Raw genomic sequence first — 16,787 nt, 5'->3', positions numbered from 1 at the left:
ACATGTCAGTCTTTGCCGCTGCTAGTGAGGATCACAGGTAGCATAAAAGACAAAAGTAGCTTGTGGGGCTGGAAAGTAAAGCCAATGGATAAATGCCTTAAGCCTGTCTGATTTTTAATGGCCAGCAGGGGGTGAATCCTTTGGTTACAAAAAATAAAATAAAATCAAATAAAATTGGAGTGCTTAAAAGTTTATGGGAAAGCAGCCAGCAGCTATGTTATGTTTATAAAATAAAAGCATCAATAGAGTTCAAAAAGAAGATTATCCAGGGTATTCTAATGCTTTTAAGCCAGTGAGCCTGCTGAGCTCTCAAAGTCACTTCTTGCTCTTTACATGCTGTTTTGAAACATCAAGAGGCCAACAGCTAAAACAGCTCCAGTCGAGATGTCACGATTCAGTTTCACTAACCAATCGCCAATTTTACGGTGGCTGGTTTTTTACTGCCTGTGGTCAATACTGGTACCCAGTTTTTTCTGCTAAAAAAAGAATGAAAAATACATATTTGTCACTATCTGATTTCTATATTTTTACATTATAAATAAAGATAAATAGAATACACTTTATAATTCCCTCAGGCAAAGTTATCAATCTCTCTGCTCAGTTAGATCTCAGTAATGGTTTTCAAAGAGGTGTGAAAGGAACACTAGTGATCTACAAACCACAGCAAGGAGCCATGACAATAATTTGCTATAAATTATTATTATAATAAAATCATAGTGTCGAAATTAAAAGTGTGTACTTATAAATGGGCACCATTGTGACAATAACACTACCTGTATGAGGCATGTAGTGCAACAGTGTCTTAGCAGTGTGCCTCCCAAGATGTGTCTGAGTAAAAAACTGTCACCGTGTATCTGTCAGGAAATCACTCACGTCTCGCTGGTACAAAAAACTATTCCTGCAGACCAGCTTAGCAAGCTAACTGTGCTTTACTAAGGGCTATTTGAGTCATTCCTCATTTTAAGTGACACTAAGGCAAAACAAGGTAAATCCATATTATGGGATAAGTGGAAAACTTCTCTCCTGTACGATTCTGTGGAACCTACGAGACCTTTTGGTCTCTAGTACGTTTAATAAGTTTAGAAAGAAAAAAAAATGTTTAAAAGACATTTAAAATCAGAAGCCTGCAGTCAGTATCATCTTTTTCTATCAGGGATCAGCACAGCGGCTCATCTGCCTCCATCTCCAGCTCCACCTCCTGTCTTTTTGTTAGTGCCACCATCTCCAAACCATACATCATAGCAGCTCTCTTGTAAACCTTCCCTTTCGCTCTTGCTCTTGTCTTTCTGTCACAAATCACCCCTGACACTCATTTCCACCCACTCCGCCCTTCCTGCACTCCTTTCTTCACCTCTGCTGTGTACTGTTCATTGCTTTGGATGGCTGACCCCAGGTGTATCAGCTCATACACCTTCACTACCTCTAATACCTGCGACTTAACCTTTCCACCCGCCTCCCCCTCATTCACACATACATATTCTCTCTTTTTCCTTCAGTCCCTGGAATCAGTATAATAAATATAAATGTAAGTAAATTACACTTTTATGTTTTCATGTTTTGTCCATGCTTATTCATCCTCCTATTCCTTTTTTTCTAAAACGACTTCGCCCGCTGCACTCCTCTGCACACCCTCTCGAGTTCCTTATTTTTCTTTTCTCGTCTCTGATCTATGAAGCTAAGGAGATTGTTGAGGGTTCTCTCCGCACTTTTATTCAGAGATCAAGGTTGACTTTGAGACTCTGCACATGCTCAGTCTCCAATTACTGACTCAAATAAATGCAGAGGCACAGGCACTTGTGAGCACACTTTCACAGTGGTTTTCAGACACCAGGCATATCACAGGAAACACTTATTCTTAATCTGTCCAAATTAGACTGTTGTTCTTTGCAAGATAAAAAAGCAAAGACATGTCATCTTTCTGTGGTAAAATGCTTTGATATGAAGAAAATAATAGCTGTGTTCCCCGAATCTGTCCTCAGTGACGCAAAACACTTGTTTTTTTCTTACTCAGCAGGGAGTATAACCCTCAGTTTCCTCACCTAAAAATGACTGTTTCTGCCCCATTGCCTGCTGATCATCTGTTAATTCTGCAGTAGGTCACATTACACACTCACAGAACAAAGTAAAGCAGAGGAAGCGGGGAAGCATGACTCATATAACAGGACAACTCTCAGGAGGTCCAGTGTTGTGTTTGATCATTAGATCCCATGAGAGGACGCGCACCAGGCTGTTTTATCTTGCTTTGTTGCAGCAGGAAGATTCATTTGGTGCATGATAGAGTTTAGATGCAATGTCACAACAAGCAGGAGAAGATATCAGTGTGAAACATACAGTACTGTAACTGAGGTAATTTGATTGAGAGTGGGCCTGAATTAATTTTGCGTCTCATAGTAAGATTTTCAGTGAAGAAGTGCTTTAAGGTAAGAATTACAGGTTTGGCTGTGAGCTGTGGGAGGTTAGGCATGTAGTTGTGATATCTGTGAAACTGCACAAACTCTATTTGTGCAGGTTTATTAACTCGTCACTTTTTTGAATAAGGGGACCCTTCATTACCATAACGGTAAAAAACAAAGAGACGAAAGCACCTAAACCACCTTTCTCAAGGTGAAAAGTGGTTTCACCCAAAATAATGGAAATGGTACCTGACTGACCTTGAAGCCTTTATGTGCACATACTCGAGCAAAGATGAATGAGTCTGCTTACAAATGACCGAGTGGATCAGCAGTGCTGTTTTTTAAATTCTAAGACTGAATTCAGCCTTGAGTAAAAAATGCAGTTATCTCATAATTTTGAATGAGGTCACTCAAAAGGGTGCAAACAAAGACGACTCCAGCAGGTAAGCTGAGCCTTTCGGCAAAATGCTTAATTCCATTATGCGAATATAGTTGGGCTACTGTGCACACACCTGATAAGAGTCCTCTGTAATGTGAATGACAGCTGCTCACCTGTCATTTAGCACAATAAGGGATAAAATAGTTAGCAACACTTGTAAAAGCACAATATCATCACTCAGCTGCTTGCTGCTCAAACCATAGCTCTCAGAACTGTATGTATGTCTCCCCTGTGCTTAAAGAAAGCCAAATTCTGCTTTCTTAACAACCTGTCATTATGTCAGCCCACAGATAATGAACACAGAGTAAGTTGATACACAAGTGACAAATATAGTGTGCGTGTTTGGGTTTCCTTACCTGGTGACGATTGATCACTGGATGCCACTAAAGTGGCGGGCGTGGGTCTTCGTCTTCTGATCTGAAAAAGGTTGAGAAATTGACAATTTAAAGTGAGACTTTAATCTTTACTGGGCTGAAAAAGACCTTGAGATCTTTGATGTTCTCACAAATTTTAAAAATAATTAACTGGTACATAATAACTCAGGCATTTATGTTTTACCTTATCACAGCCACACCCATCAATTTTTATGCTTTTTTTTTTCTACCGATCAAAATGCTAAGCAGCACTACAGCAATTTCTCATATTTTTTCAACTAACCAATGAGGAAGAGTCTAGACTTGTTTGCCCGATGATCAATTCGGTATCCTTGTTCTCTGCATGATGCTGTCAGACCAGCCTGGACCTTTGTGTTTGGTAGTTAAACACTCTGAAGATGCCTGAGCTGAACAACAGCAATCCTGCAGTGCTGAGTATTGAGAGCAGCAGGGCAGCATGCCGCCTCCTACTAGCTTCTTCTACCACTGTGGACTGTGCTAGAGACCATTCTGGGACAAAATATTAAAGTACATGCATTTTGTATTTCTGTATGAAACACACTGACTTTACACTTTATTAGCTACAGCTTACTAATATTGTGTTGGACCCCTTTTGTCCTCAAAGCTGCTTTCACCTTAAAAACAATGTGCCTGAAACATTCCTCAGAGATTTTGGTCCATATCGACATGACAGCATCAAACAGTTGCTGCAGATTTGTTAGCTGCACATCCATGATGCCCATCATGTTCCACCACATCCTAAAGGTGCTCTATTGGATTGAAATCTAGTGACTGTGGAGGCACATTATCCTAATGAAGGAACCATCAGAACAAGCGGTACTAAGGGCCACTAAATGTGCAAGTAAATACCCTCTATACCAGGGGTGTGCAACTCCAGGCCTTGAGTGCTGATGTCCTTCAGGTTTTAGATCTCACCCTGGGTCAGCACACCTGAATCAAATGATTAGTTTATTACCAGGCCTCTGGAGAACTTCACAACATGTTCAGGAGGTCATTTAGCCATTTGAATCAGCTGTATTGGATCAAGGATGCATCTAAAACCTCCAGCACTTGAGGCCTGGAGTTGCCTAACCCTGCTCTACTGTTACACCACTGCCTAAACAGGTGATTCAAGCCAAGCTTTCATGTTGTAAATTTGAAACTCATCAGATCAGGGAATGCTTTTCCAGTATTTTATCCTCTAGTTTTGGTGAGCAGGTGAAAAATGTAGCATGTAGGTTGCAATGAGTGGTTGTTTGAATTAGTGTTGCCTTCCTATCAGCTCATAGCAGTCTGATCATTATCCTATGGCCTCTGGCATCAACAAGGCTTTTTCTCCCAGGGAGCTGCTGCTGTATTTTTTTTCTGACCATATTCTGTAAACCCTAAAAATGGTTGTGCAGGAAAATCCCAACAGATCAGCAGTTTCTGAAGAACTTGCATCAGCCTGTCTGGTATCAAGAACCATGCCACATGTAAAATCACGTTTCTGCCCCTATCTGATGCACGTTTTGAACTTCAGTAGGTCACCTCAACAGTGTCTACATGCCTAAAACTTAGTTGCTGACATGTTATTAGATATTTGAATTAATGAGCAATTGCAAACGTGTACCTAACAAACTGGCTGTTGAATGCATGAACCACATCAAAAAATGTTACAAACATCAAGACCTTTGTTGGCCGATGACCATATTCAGATATGTTGTGCTTTGTAAAATGACTCAATATGTCTGACACGGAGTATAACGTTTGCGTTTCAATGGGAAACTGTTTCTTCTCAAAGATTTCTACATTTCTGAGCTCATAACACAGACCCGCTGGACTGGTGGCTTTAATCTACCCACAACCTAAACTGCATTTTTTTTTGCTGCTGATGGATCGTTTTAGACCCAACATGACAGCAAAGACGTGCAATTGTTGAATGAAATGAGTACAGCACCTTTCATAGCTTGCTAATTTCCCTTTGGCTTCAAAATCAAATGATGACATTTCAATTATATTTTGTTCACAAAAAGGCTGTGATATAGTAATTTAAACAGAGCAGGAATTTAAACAGACAGTCAATTATTCACAAACACAGGTGCACACAAAAGCACAGACATAGCAAACGGGGTTGCTGACTAATGCTGCATGTCATGTCTGCTTCTGTCCTCCGTGCATCTTTCCTAAATGCTGCTTGTGCACTGAAAACAGAGCAGTCGACCTCAGGCTACACAGTGTAGCATCACGTGGTAATTCTTGTTACAATTAAATGGGCTAGTAACGAATGACTTCAGAAGATCCAAATTTGATCAAAAATTGAGTTTTAACAATATCTTAAGCTGTATCAGAGAACAACAAATATGACAACAAATATGTCAGATGAGAATCAGTGATTAAATCAGTGGCACGGGTTTGAGTTCAAGTCTTTGGTGAGGCTGAAAAGTGCACAAAGCTGTTTTAGACTGCTCTATCTGGTCTCTGCAGACGTTATTATTGCAAAAGTAATATTTCCCCTGAGGTGACTCACATATAATAAATCAGCAATTGGAGCTGTGCACGGGTATAGACCTAAATTGATTAGCTTCACTCCGTAAAGACGGAATACAGATGTAACTACGCAACAATGGAAATAATGTGCAGTAATGAAAAATGAGCAGAGTCAGTTGTATCGCTGAGGCAAAGTCTAATTGGGTATTCAGATTTGAAGAGGCTTCATTGCCTTTGAAATCACTACCATGGAGCACAAGAAATCCCTGAATGAGAGGAGACGCCGAGTGTCTTTTCTTTCTGTTAACATACAGGCAGATATTTTACTGCTTTGAACACTTCACTTTGGAGAAAATTGCTGACCTCATATCCTGAGACACGTGTCAGTGAGAGCTCCCTGTGACTGCAGCCTTCTCTTTAGGCTTGTGATTTTTTTTCATCTGTCTTGTGTTGTATAAATGCTCATGGTAGTTTGCTTTCACAGTAATCGCTGTGTCAAAACACAAGCTGGCTCCTCTGCAAGTGATTGTGTGAAAATTGTGTCAATTGGATAAGATTTTAGTTGTATGTAAACACTAATAAATCCAAGCAGCCAAATTGCTAATTTTGTGAGAGTCAGTTCATCCATCTGTTGTCACTGATGCTCATCCGAGCTGATATCAGGTGAAAAGCCAAGTGCAGTCTGGACAGCTCAGCAGTCCATCACATCACTAATACAGAGAGAAGAACAACCACTGATCCACACCTTTACTTTAGCTGTTCTGCACAGAACGACCTGAGCTGACAAACAAGCTCAAAACCAGAACTGTTTTGCTGTGAGTCAACAATGCTCACCACTTTCCCATTGGGCTCTCTGCCACTATGCAGTACAATACCTGTTCAGTACAAAATCACATACAAGCATATACAAAATTAACTGCCAAATAGCCAAGACCGAATGAAGCACTGAGCAGGCATCACTGCCCTCTTGTCTGACTGCAGGTTGGCGCTTTTCTTCGATTTCTGTTGAAATCTCACAGAGAAAGCAAAATGTGCACCGATGTGGCCTTACACAGAATGAATGGAAATAAAGCACTCTGGTATACCGTTGGTTTTTAAATGTGCTATATCCTCCTGAGAACTGAGGAAATGAGTATCTTTCAGTTTAACTTTTTTTGTGATGTTCTGCCTATTTGGAGATAAAAGTGGTCACCCAAGCACACGAGATATCATTGGAAAGGCCAGGATGTCCTCTTTTGAGCACAACAGGACTTATTAGGGTAGCTCAAATAAGTCAAAAGATATAGACCAAAAACAAATGTCCATTTAAGAGGACATCAACGAAAAGGCTGGTTCTCAGGAGGATATAAATAAAGTTGCATTGTATTGTATATTTCAGTACCACCTGGTGGTTAGCTGATGAGTGCCAGCAGACTAGTCAGCATCTTCCATGCAAACTAGCGATCAAAGCAATCAAAAGTAGGTTTTGGTCACCTGGTGACCACAAGCAGCTTCCAGAAAACCCTCACCAATCGTTTGGAGAATTCACATTTGTCCTTAGGGATCAGAGGTTGCCAGGTGGTGTTGGGTGGCTGGTCTCTAACTCTGTGTGACTGAGGCCTCCCATATGGAAAAGATATATATAAATCTTATAAAGTTTGTATCTGTCTTGTTTGAAACTTGTATGAAAAGCATATAAGAGTGAAAACAGATAAAAGATCGCCTGAAAATTATATAAATGAAACTTGTATGTTTTGGATACTTCCTAAAACAACATATGAAAGTAATGAGAAAGTGGCCACTTGCATGAGTAAATCATATAAGCCTTATAAGATTCACTATATGAAGCAAGTTTTTCCTATTTCGTTGGCATATGGGCTGCTGATCCGATGTGGAAGGCTTCTTAGGAATAGCACTCAAAACTGCAGCTAATTTTGTGTAATGTCCCTTTAAATGACAATAAATTTTACATTCTCAAAGTAATTTAAGTGATTTCTCCCCCTGAAGAATACATATTATCTTAATTGATTTATCTGGTATGTTTGCAGCTTACTTAACCTCATGAGAAGCAGGGCTCAGAATCGAGAAAGCCGCAATAGAAAAACACTCTTGTGTATACTATACATCTTGCACTAATATTTAAGCCCTGTGTGTGTGTGTGTGTGTGTGTTTTGTTACCATTTCAGAAAATCCACCCCGCCAGCTCACATTAAAGCACAAACAGGCATGGCTGTGTAGAAGTGATTATTCCCAAAGACATTATCCTTCTTCTCACCCGTCAGCAGAGCAAACTCACTGATCCTTCACTCGCATAAATAACCCAGCTTACTGGACTGCTCACCTCCCTCAAACCGCCATGCCTGCCTTTCAGCCCACAGTCCATTTAAAATGGACTTTTGCGCTCTTCACAACAACGAACAAAAACAGCCTGTGAAAGTGACGGGTGGGCAGGAAAGGCTGTGCATGCCTGGTATTTCTGATGTGTGGGGAGCGGCCAACAAAACACCTCTGACTGGTAAATGTAGGTCAGACCACAAGGCGGTAGGGTCAAAGTCTTCTTACAACGATGCCCGCGAGTTGTTTGGATGTACAAAAATAAGATTAAAAATGACAAATTACATCCACCATTAGAATTTTTCTTTTCCTCTTGACTTAATTTTACATGAAAAACAGTGAGACTAATTTTTGTAATGCTGGAACAGCAACAGCTATCGTTCAAACAATGACTGGAAAATGTCTTTAAAAATAAAAAACAGCAAGACACTTGTGTTCTCACACTTGAACTCTAAAAGCATCTGAGACAATCTAAAACAAGATGGAGAACAAGCACACAGTTATGAGCACGCTAATCTTTGCTACTAACTTGAAAGCTGCAAGTTAAGGAGCCATTTTTATAGAGAGCCTGCAGGCTCCCTACTAATCCCCACTAAGTGTTGTCATGCAGGCCATGTTTCAGTACACTTTGTCAGATGCCATCACCGTCTCTCCGCTACACACATGGTGTCTCTTGGCATTGATGCCTTGACAAATCACCTGCAGCAGCATTAGACAAAGTAAGAATATCACCTCGGCTTACGACCTACCAAGTGCATGTTTCAAAGTTGAAGTGATGCTGGTTGCATAACTTGCAGGTTTGTGTATAATAATAAGTTTCAGGCTTGTGAGTGATAGAATTAACGTCCTCTAGATCTGTGTTTCTTATTTGCTGATAACGTTCATGCACTAAAAATGACCTCGTAAGGGCACTAAAAATATTACATTCGGTTACATTTAAATTTGTTTTTGGTTGAAATATCTCTGCACACCGACAAATGTTGAGCTGAGAGTGACACCCCTGTCTTAACAATGTGATAATCGGATGCAACATGGCACCTTCTGGATAGATGAATCCCCCGAAAGGCTTTTTAAAAATGTAATTTATTAACACCCAGACAGTCAGTTACCAGTACACTGGTAAGCTAGCCGACTACATGGCATTGCCAGCTTATTCAGGCCAAATTGACAGATAGCATACAACAAATAAAGCTTAGTTTGGTTTAGAAAAGGCTAGAAACATGATTTCAGCTCCTGTGCTCTGTAAAGGAAAGTGTCAATCGGGACGTATCTGTGGCACTTTGTCTACATTGTTTAGACAAAAATACTCAAAGAAGAAGTTTAAAGATCATCTCAAATCAAAATGTGCATTTATTTTTAAATTGTGCAAATCAGTGGAAAGTGTGGCATTCATCTTCATTAAATAATGACCACTGATAATCTGCTGTACTTGAAGGTTGTTCCTGGAAATCGCCTCCCTGAGGTAATAAAGGAAAGGTGTTTAATAGCTATGTTCTCAGTAAAGGACGAAGACCACCTGCATGGGGAACGCGAGGACGGACATTGTCTCAGCACTTAATTTTCCATAATATAATTATTTCAATATGTCACAATTCATCATCTAAACAGGGAATATATTGCTTTCATTTATGAGCGAAGCTTCTTCAAGCGAGCGCTGCTCATGTAAATGAAAGATGGAGTTTAATATGAGCTCTCTGCAGGACAATGAATAAGATTTGATCCTTACACAACTGAAATAACTCTGTTAATCAGCTTATAAATACTCCAATTAATTCCTCACAAATAATAGCACTCAAGGAATATGTGAATTTTTTAGATATTTTATGTTTCCTCCTGGGGAAAGCCACAAAGTTCATCACTCAAAATTTAGCTGGAAACACTGGGCTTGCTTTTCTTAGCATAAATACTAAAACAAAGTGAGACAGATAATGTTCTTTGCTCATCCACAATCAGCAAACCTACATATCTGAAGGTAATTTCCCTCAACGGTAATCCAACAGCAGAAATCCGTCTGGTGTGACTCGATCAGTGCAGCAGGGGAAGAGGTAAAATAATGAGTTGGACTGATGATGGATCAAGGCTTTTCTGTGAGTCAGGACTGTAGCGTTGTCAGGTTTCCGGTTATTGTCATGGCTGTGTGCAGGCAGAAGGAGAGACAGGACCCAAAATGCAGGACTCGGAGGCAGACATAAACTCAAAAGACTCAGCTTTATTGCTGATAGCAACAGAACAGGAACCTCACTAAACTGGGAGTACAAAAACCGAACTAGCTAGGCAGGCGAGCAGACAGAACACACAGTTAACATGAGAGTAGAAGACGTTAACGACACGACACTGACACAAAGACACACTGGGCTTAAATACACTGAAGGAGTCATCAAGGAATTAGAGACAGAAGAGGAACACAGCTGGAAGGAATAAGACCTAACGAGACAGGGAGAGCAAAGCTGGAACACTGACATCAGACAGGAACAAGAACCTTCAGTAAAGTAAAACAGGAATCAAAACACACTTTACTAAGACAAGGACTAGACAGAGAGAGACAGACTTAATCAAATCATAAATCATAATCTAGAAAAACACCAAAACATGAGAAACAGAAAGCTGGGTCAACATGACCCAGAACCGTGACAGTTATGCCTGTGAGGTGTTCACAAAGTAGCCCTGTGCTCCCAGCTATGACTCAAGTGTCCAGATGCTAGTGTACAGGAGAGCTCCATGGTGGATCTGTCAGAAAACTGCCCAGTCTGAGTATGCCAATTATGTGCTCGACATAAAACTCCCAAATGACTTCCATAAAACCTCCAGGAGAGAACAGATGCTATCACCCAATTACCATATCCTGGATTCAATGTGATGAAATTAAAGCAGAAACAATTTTCTACATCTGTCAGCGATAACTGTTGAACTACTACTTTAAACAGCCAATCAGCTATGAGTATTATTGTTACAATAAATAATAGAATATGTACAATCTATATAAATCCATCCATCTATATAAATGATATGTTAAATAATATAAAAACATTGAAAGAACACTAAAAGCAAGTAACTACGATATGCAGATTATTTTCTCCTTTTGGTACGCCTGCACTGCACGACTGAGACGACATTATGAGGTCTGTTTCTACACTTGGCTCAGGGCAGGTACGATCCACAAAATAAGGAAACTGTGAGTTACTGCTTACATGCAAACGCACAAAAATCACTTTAACATTAGCTGTGTTAGCTAATATTAGAAGAAAGTAAAATGCTACTTTGATTTACTGCAAGAAAATCATAGTACTACCTTCATCCACACTCACTGCAACATAGAAAATTAAAAAGCAGAATGCCACAAAAGTATTAGATCACACAAAGCTGCACTGATTCAGCTCTGCTGCTCCTTCGGGGCCACAGATTTAGCTAGCGGATAGCGCTGCACATTAAATTCAAACCCCTGTCCTCTCCCCTCGGGCAGGTCGCAGCTGCCGTTCTTAACAACTTTTTATGGTAGAAACCTTGCAACACACAAAAAACACCAATCTCAAATCCCAGCCCCCTCCATCTTCTTGTTGTGGTTGTAGTTGCTGCTGTGCAAGCCCCCAGCTGCCTATTATGTCACAGAAGCATTAGGTGTGTAAATGTCAGGGGAGTGGGATAGTTACCCTTCCCGAGTCCAACGGCTTTTGTTCATGTGACACCATCTGGTCTTGGCCTCTGTCAGGTCCAGTGTCAGATGTACGGCTATAATATGAGATGATTGTGCTGTATTATGGATAAGAGGAGTGAGCGAGCGTTTGGGTTTTTTGTGTGTGTGTTTTGGTGATTAAGGGTCAGAGAGGTTCCTCTGTCTGGTGCACAGTTCTCCACGGAGGCTGATTCACCACGCTGGGAGGTGTCAGGTTGCTGGGATTACTGAACCATGGGTGAAACCTCCTGGTGTGACATTCGTACGAGCTCGTGCAAACACAAACACACATTTTCTTTCTTTTTTTATTATATCTGGAGGTTCCCTTTGTCTATTTTCTTTCTCTTTATATCTGACTGTCTGATTTGTTCATCTGTCTCATATACACCCACACAAAGACAAACACATAAATAAATATATATACTGTATAAAACCACACACTTGGGAGCCAGCTTGCCACACAGGCTGAAAAGGCCACTCGCAGAGGTCTTAGAATAAATTGAAAATGTAAAGTCCCAGTGGCAATCAGGCACGCTTTTGGTCATGCTTATTGAGGCTGTGAGCTAAGAACTCTCTTGAGTCTTTGCAGAAAAAGTAAAGCAAGTTTTACCCATATAAACCTAGAAGGAGATCTATCTGCTCGTGAAAGAAAGCAGGTAAACACACGGCTGCGAGCCGTTTAAGTCTTAAATTGAACGGCCGCAGCCTGGAATCAGACGTGCAACTGAATAAATACAGACGACACCAACTCCCCAACACAAACAAGACAGACACATGAAATTACGTCTGCATCCTACAGATACCCTTGCAAAGCCGGATGTTGAGAAAAAGAACATGCACTGCAGAAATTTTGAGAGTGTGAAGCGTGACCAGATCCCAACAGACTCAGTTTGAGACAAAGATTGTTTGTTTGTTTACTAATGAAATGTATTCACATATGTTATAAAACTCTGTAATCTCCAATTATCTCTATATTTTATATAGATTAAAAGAACCCTGACGTTTGAAGCCCTGTTGCAACCCTAATCTGTTTTTTAAGACTCAGTCACTGTTAAATGATTGCAAACTTCTTCTGTATTGTTAATCATTTATGCCATGACAGAGCAGCACAAAGAGTGATCTGTGTGAATACAAATACCAGTGTAATACCTGTCATGTAATATGTAATTTCCATAGCAGTGCAACCCAACATGTTTTCACCTTACCTGTGAAAGGTGGCCATTTTTATTGCATTTAAAATCAATAAAAAAAATTCCAGGACCTGTGATGCCTCGTGTTCTTTATTACAACAATATAATGGACCCCCTCTTGAACTTTTACTCATGCTGTCTGAAGGTATTTCCACTTTATGGTTCTGAATGATTATATTCCACCGCATTATACTGCTGAAGTCAGTTACTAAGAACATTTCTCATATTTTGAAGGTGCTACATGATTTAGCAAAATAACCGTTTGAAACTAGTTGGCAGTGTTTCTTATTTGTAAATCCATCGTCCAGCCTGGGTGAGTGAAAGACTAATCAAGCTACCATTTAGTAACTGGCTCCCTCCCAAGTTTCCCTCAGGATAACTGGTGCTCACGTCTCATGGTTTTATCAGGAAAATGAATCTTGGGAAGTCTTCAGGCTGAAATGATCGCAATCTTTTCTCAAATTTTAAAGGGTAAGAGCCCGGCTCACTGGCTGGGAGCGAACGCAGAACTGGTACTATGAGATGAGCCAAGTGTTTATAAAGAATTACAGAGGACTTCATATTGATTTATGAGTAGCTGGTGCGACCCAAACTATGATTTAAACTGGAGTAAAATAGCATAACAATACATCCCCATTATGTGTGCATTTAGTGGAGGAATGAACAATGTTTATCCAAAAGATATTCCCTGAATTTATGTTCTGATGATAGAGGTGTTAAAGACATTGAACATTAACCTCCTGAACAAAAAGTACCACTGACTTTTTATCAAGACATCATGGGTGGTGCTAACTTTTGGTTAGCCAAAAAGTCAGGTTTGTCCTGCTTGACCCTGGTTTATCCAGGTTACTCCAGGTATCCTGTAATTTGTCACCTGCCTGTTGTATAGTGTTATTCTTAAACATAAGAACAAGAACATGAGGATATGTGGACAGCACTGCCCAGTATATCCAAAATCTCCCACAGGTAATAAGCTAGCTTTAGATTTAGCACATGTTTAATATGTATACATATGAAATCATTCAGCCACTACTGGTGCCCTTTAAATTGGGTATTTTCATCACAGAAGAGACCAACTCTGACAAGGATAATACAGTTTATTAGAGAGAACAGTTGTTAAAGCCCCAAATTAAAGCAGTTGTTTGGTATTTGAGTAAAATCCCAGAAAAAAAACTCTCTAACTAATAAAAGCTTGATATAGCTTTACCTTGTTCAACTTTACCCACTGACAGTACATAAGTAAATACACCACTTCTAAATTTGTGACCTTTTACGTGTTGTTAAAGAGGCGTTTACTCCAAAAGCTCAACATCAAGTCATCAAACACTTTGTAGAAGTGACACTGAGATCATGTGACCAGTGTAGCTTGATCTTTTATTTATGATGGTTTCAATTGCATGTCAAAGATCATAACAGTGGCTTTAATAAGTGAAGATTACCTTCCTGAACAAAAATGGCAATTTTTCTGCAATCATCCAGCAACAATTGATTTTGTTATCGAGAGATCCTGGGAGGAGCTAGGATCTTTTGGGTTTGCCTACATCATCACCGCAGGGGCTGTGGCTCCAGGTCTGTCCTGTAATTTGCCTTTATGTCAGAGAGTGCTCTTATTCTTAAACATTGCGTTTAATTAGTTCTCCTTTATATAAGAAGCACAAATTGTTTTCATGCAGAAGTAGACACCAAAGACTGGAAACGGCTCCAGATTTTGTGCCAACTGTCTTATTTTGCTGTATACGACTCCGTGTGTGTATGTCAAACTGATGTTACGCTGACTGAAATGCATGTACACACCAGCAGATGCAGCCATCTCATATTTAGTTTCTCATATCTGAGGCTTGTAGTCATACATTCTCCACCTGCTACAGTAGCTCTATGTCTTAACTTAACTCTCAAACTGAAATCTCTACACAAGGGCAAACTCTCCTCCTCTCTCACACTCCTCACACTCACACCACACACACACACACACACAACACCAACACACACACACACACACACACACACACACACACAACATCTACCTTCCCTTTGGGTCTCATAGTATCAGCGAGGGAAAAACTAGTGAGCTCGGGAAAAGCAGCGAGTGAGACAGAGTGTAGCCAGACTCCTAAATCCTTGCCAGCTTTACTTGAGCTTCATTCATTATGAACGACCTGTCCTGTTCATGTTATATTTATAAAAATGAGAAAATGGGACACCTCTTTTCACTATATTCCCAACAGAAGGATGGATTGCACTCACTAAGCTCCTTCAGACACTAACAGGAGTTCTCTTTTCTTATGTCATAAAGTGGTGTTTGCCACAAATCAAGTTGAGTTGTGCAGTTAAATTACCTTAGAAGAAAAAGTCCATTAATGATGAATGAGTTAAATTCATTCACCCTGTCAGCATTTCATTGCTGTAGGATACAAGCAGTCAGTCACTAATGAAAAAAAAAAAAAAACACTGACCTCCTAGAGACATCAATATACTGCGGCACCCCCCCTTAACCACCGCTGAGATACTATGCATCTCGGTAAAGCCGCTCACTGTGAGTGCAGATGGAAAAATCAGTTATGAATTCATCATCTTCACATTAGAGCTGTAGTCAAAACATACGTCAGGCTAATTAGATGCACAGAAGAAAATGTGGTCTACTTAAAGCAGCAGCTACTCATCAGTGTAAACTACAGCATTTGGGATGTAGCATGCTCAGCTGCTCAGCTCTGACTACACCTGCTTGCTTTGACAGCTAGATTACATATGCTTTAAATATGTGTTCAGAGATTTTGCAAAGCGTTCCAAGTATAAAGCAATTTTTTCTTGCATCTTCACTAGTCATCTTGATTGTTTTTTAAAAAAAAAAGTGGGAGTAGTACTCTAATCGTGTCTCACTGATGCAAAGAGGAATCCCTTAAAAGTCCCATATTACCCACACCTCCTGCTCCTTCCACCTTTCTTCCTGCCTCCTTTCCCTCCACCTTACCTGTTCAGCTGCCTCTGGGTCCAAGTGGGTGTCCAGTAGAGGGACGGTGAACTGTATCTTCCTAGGGCTTCCAGTTTCCATGGTGGCACTGTCTGTCAGAGAGGAAAACGGGAGGAAGAAGGGGATGATCGAGAAAGGAGAATCCGTACGAAACAAGGGAGGATAAAGAGCTGAAAAATAAGTGAGCTCCAGCTTATTAAAAAAGAATCAGATTGTTTGAGTTTCTGTCTGACTCTTTTCTGTTCTTTACTTTTGCCTTTAAACACACTTTCCTCTAATTGCCTTGTTGTTTTGTGCCACCCGGTCTCTAATGATTTTCCCTATCTTCAACACCTGCTAGTGTCTCTATTCTATCTTCCCTCTCTGTCTCTCCAGGCTCTCAATGCTCAAGCAAGGGCATTCTCCGCAAGGAACACCTCTCCTTCACTCTCATTCGCTTTCACGTCAAGTCCCACCCTCTTTTCACGTTTCTTTCTGTCTTTATTGGCTGTCTGAGCTCAGGGCTGTTCTGCAGCAGCCCCTGCACAGACGAGAGAGTGAGGATGACAAAGGCATGCTCTCTCGAAGGGTAGAAATGGGTAGGATTTATCCAGCCTCTTCTTCAAGAGTATTTTTAAAATCACCTGCCTACACATGCTTAAAAACAGCCTACGCTGTATTTTAGATACAAGTGGTCTCATTCAGAATGAGGTCAAGCTGACATCTACACATATACAAATTTGTTTGTTGGTTTATTTAACACATGCACAGTGTTCATTACTGAACAGCTCTGTGCATAGTCCCTACACAGATGGTACAGTTACCTGGGAATCATGCAGCGTAATGCAATTCTGAGCCAATATTGACCATGTGAGAGAATAATCTGAGCCTATTAAAATAAAAACATACTGTTATGCACACTAAGCAGGTCTTTATTTGCCGTAATGTTTTACACAAAAAGGGTTTTCTCAGACTTCTGCAGTTTTCTGCCT

General features: G+C 40.3%; 1 protein-coding gene across 1 annotated transcript in view; it reads right to left on the bottom strand.

The window, feature by feature from the left end:
• Positions 1-16,214, bottom strand: part of LOC102311133 (protein phosphatase 1 regulatory subunit 1A) — a 29,316-nt gene extending 13,102 nt beyond the window's left edge. Inside the window, exons 1-2 of the mRNA XM_005944334.3 lie at positions 15,817-16,214; positions 3,189-3,249 (exon numbers count right to left, since the gene is read on the bottom strand). Coding sequence (XP_005944396.1) covers positions 3,189-3,249; positions 15,817-15,897 — 142 coding nt within the window. The 5' untranslated portion in view covers positions 15,898-16,214. The remainder of the gene's footprint in view (positions 1-3,188; positions 3,250-15,816) is intronic.
• Positions 16,215-16,787: the final 573 nt, after the last annotated feature.

The sequence above is a fragment of the Haplochromis burtoni genome, unplaced genomic scaffold (assembly GCF_018398535.1).
Source record: "Haplochromis burtoni strain Fernald_Lab_line unplaced genomic scaffold, NCSU_Asbu1 Contig_403, whole genome shotgun sequence".
In the NCBI taxonomy this organism is placed as follows: Eukaryota; Metazoa; Chordata; class Actinopteri; order Cichliformes; family Cichlidae; genus Haplochromis; species Haplochromis burtoni.
The sequence above is the reverse complement of the archived record's forward strand: the minus strand, read 5'-3'. Positions and strand labels throughout refer to the sequence as shown.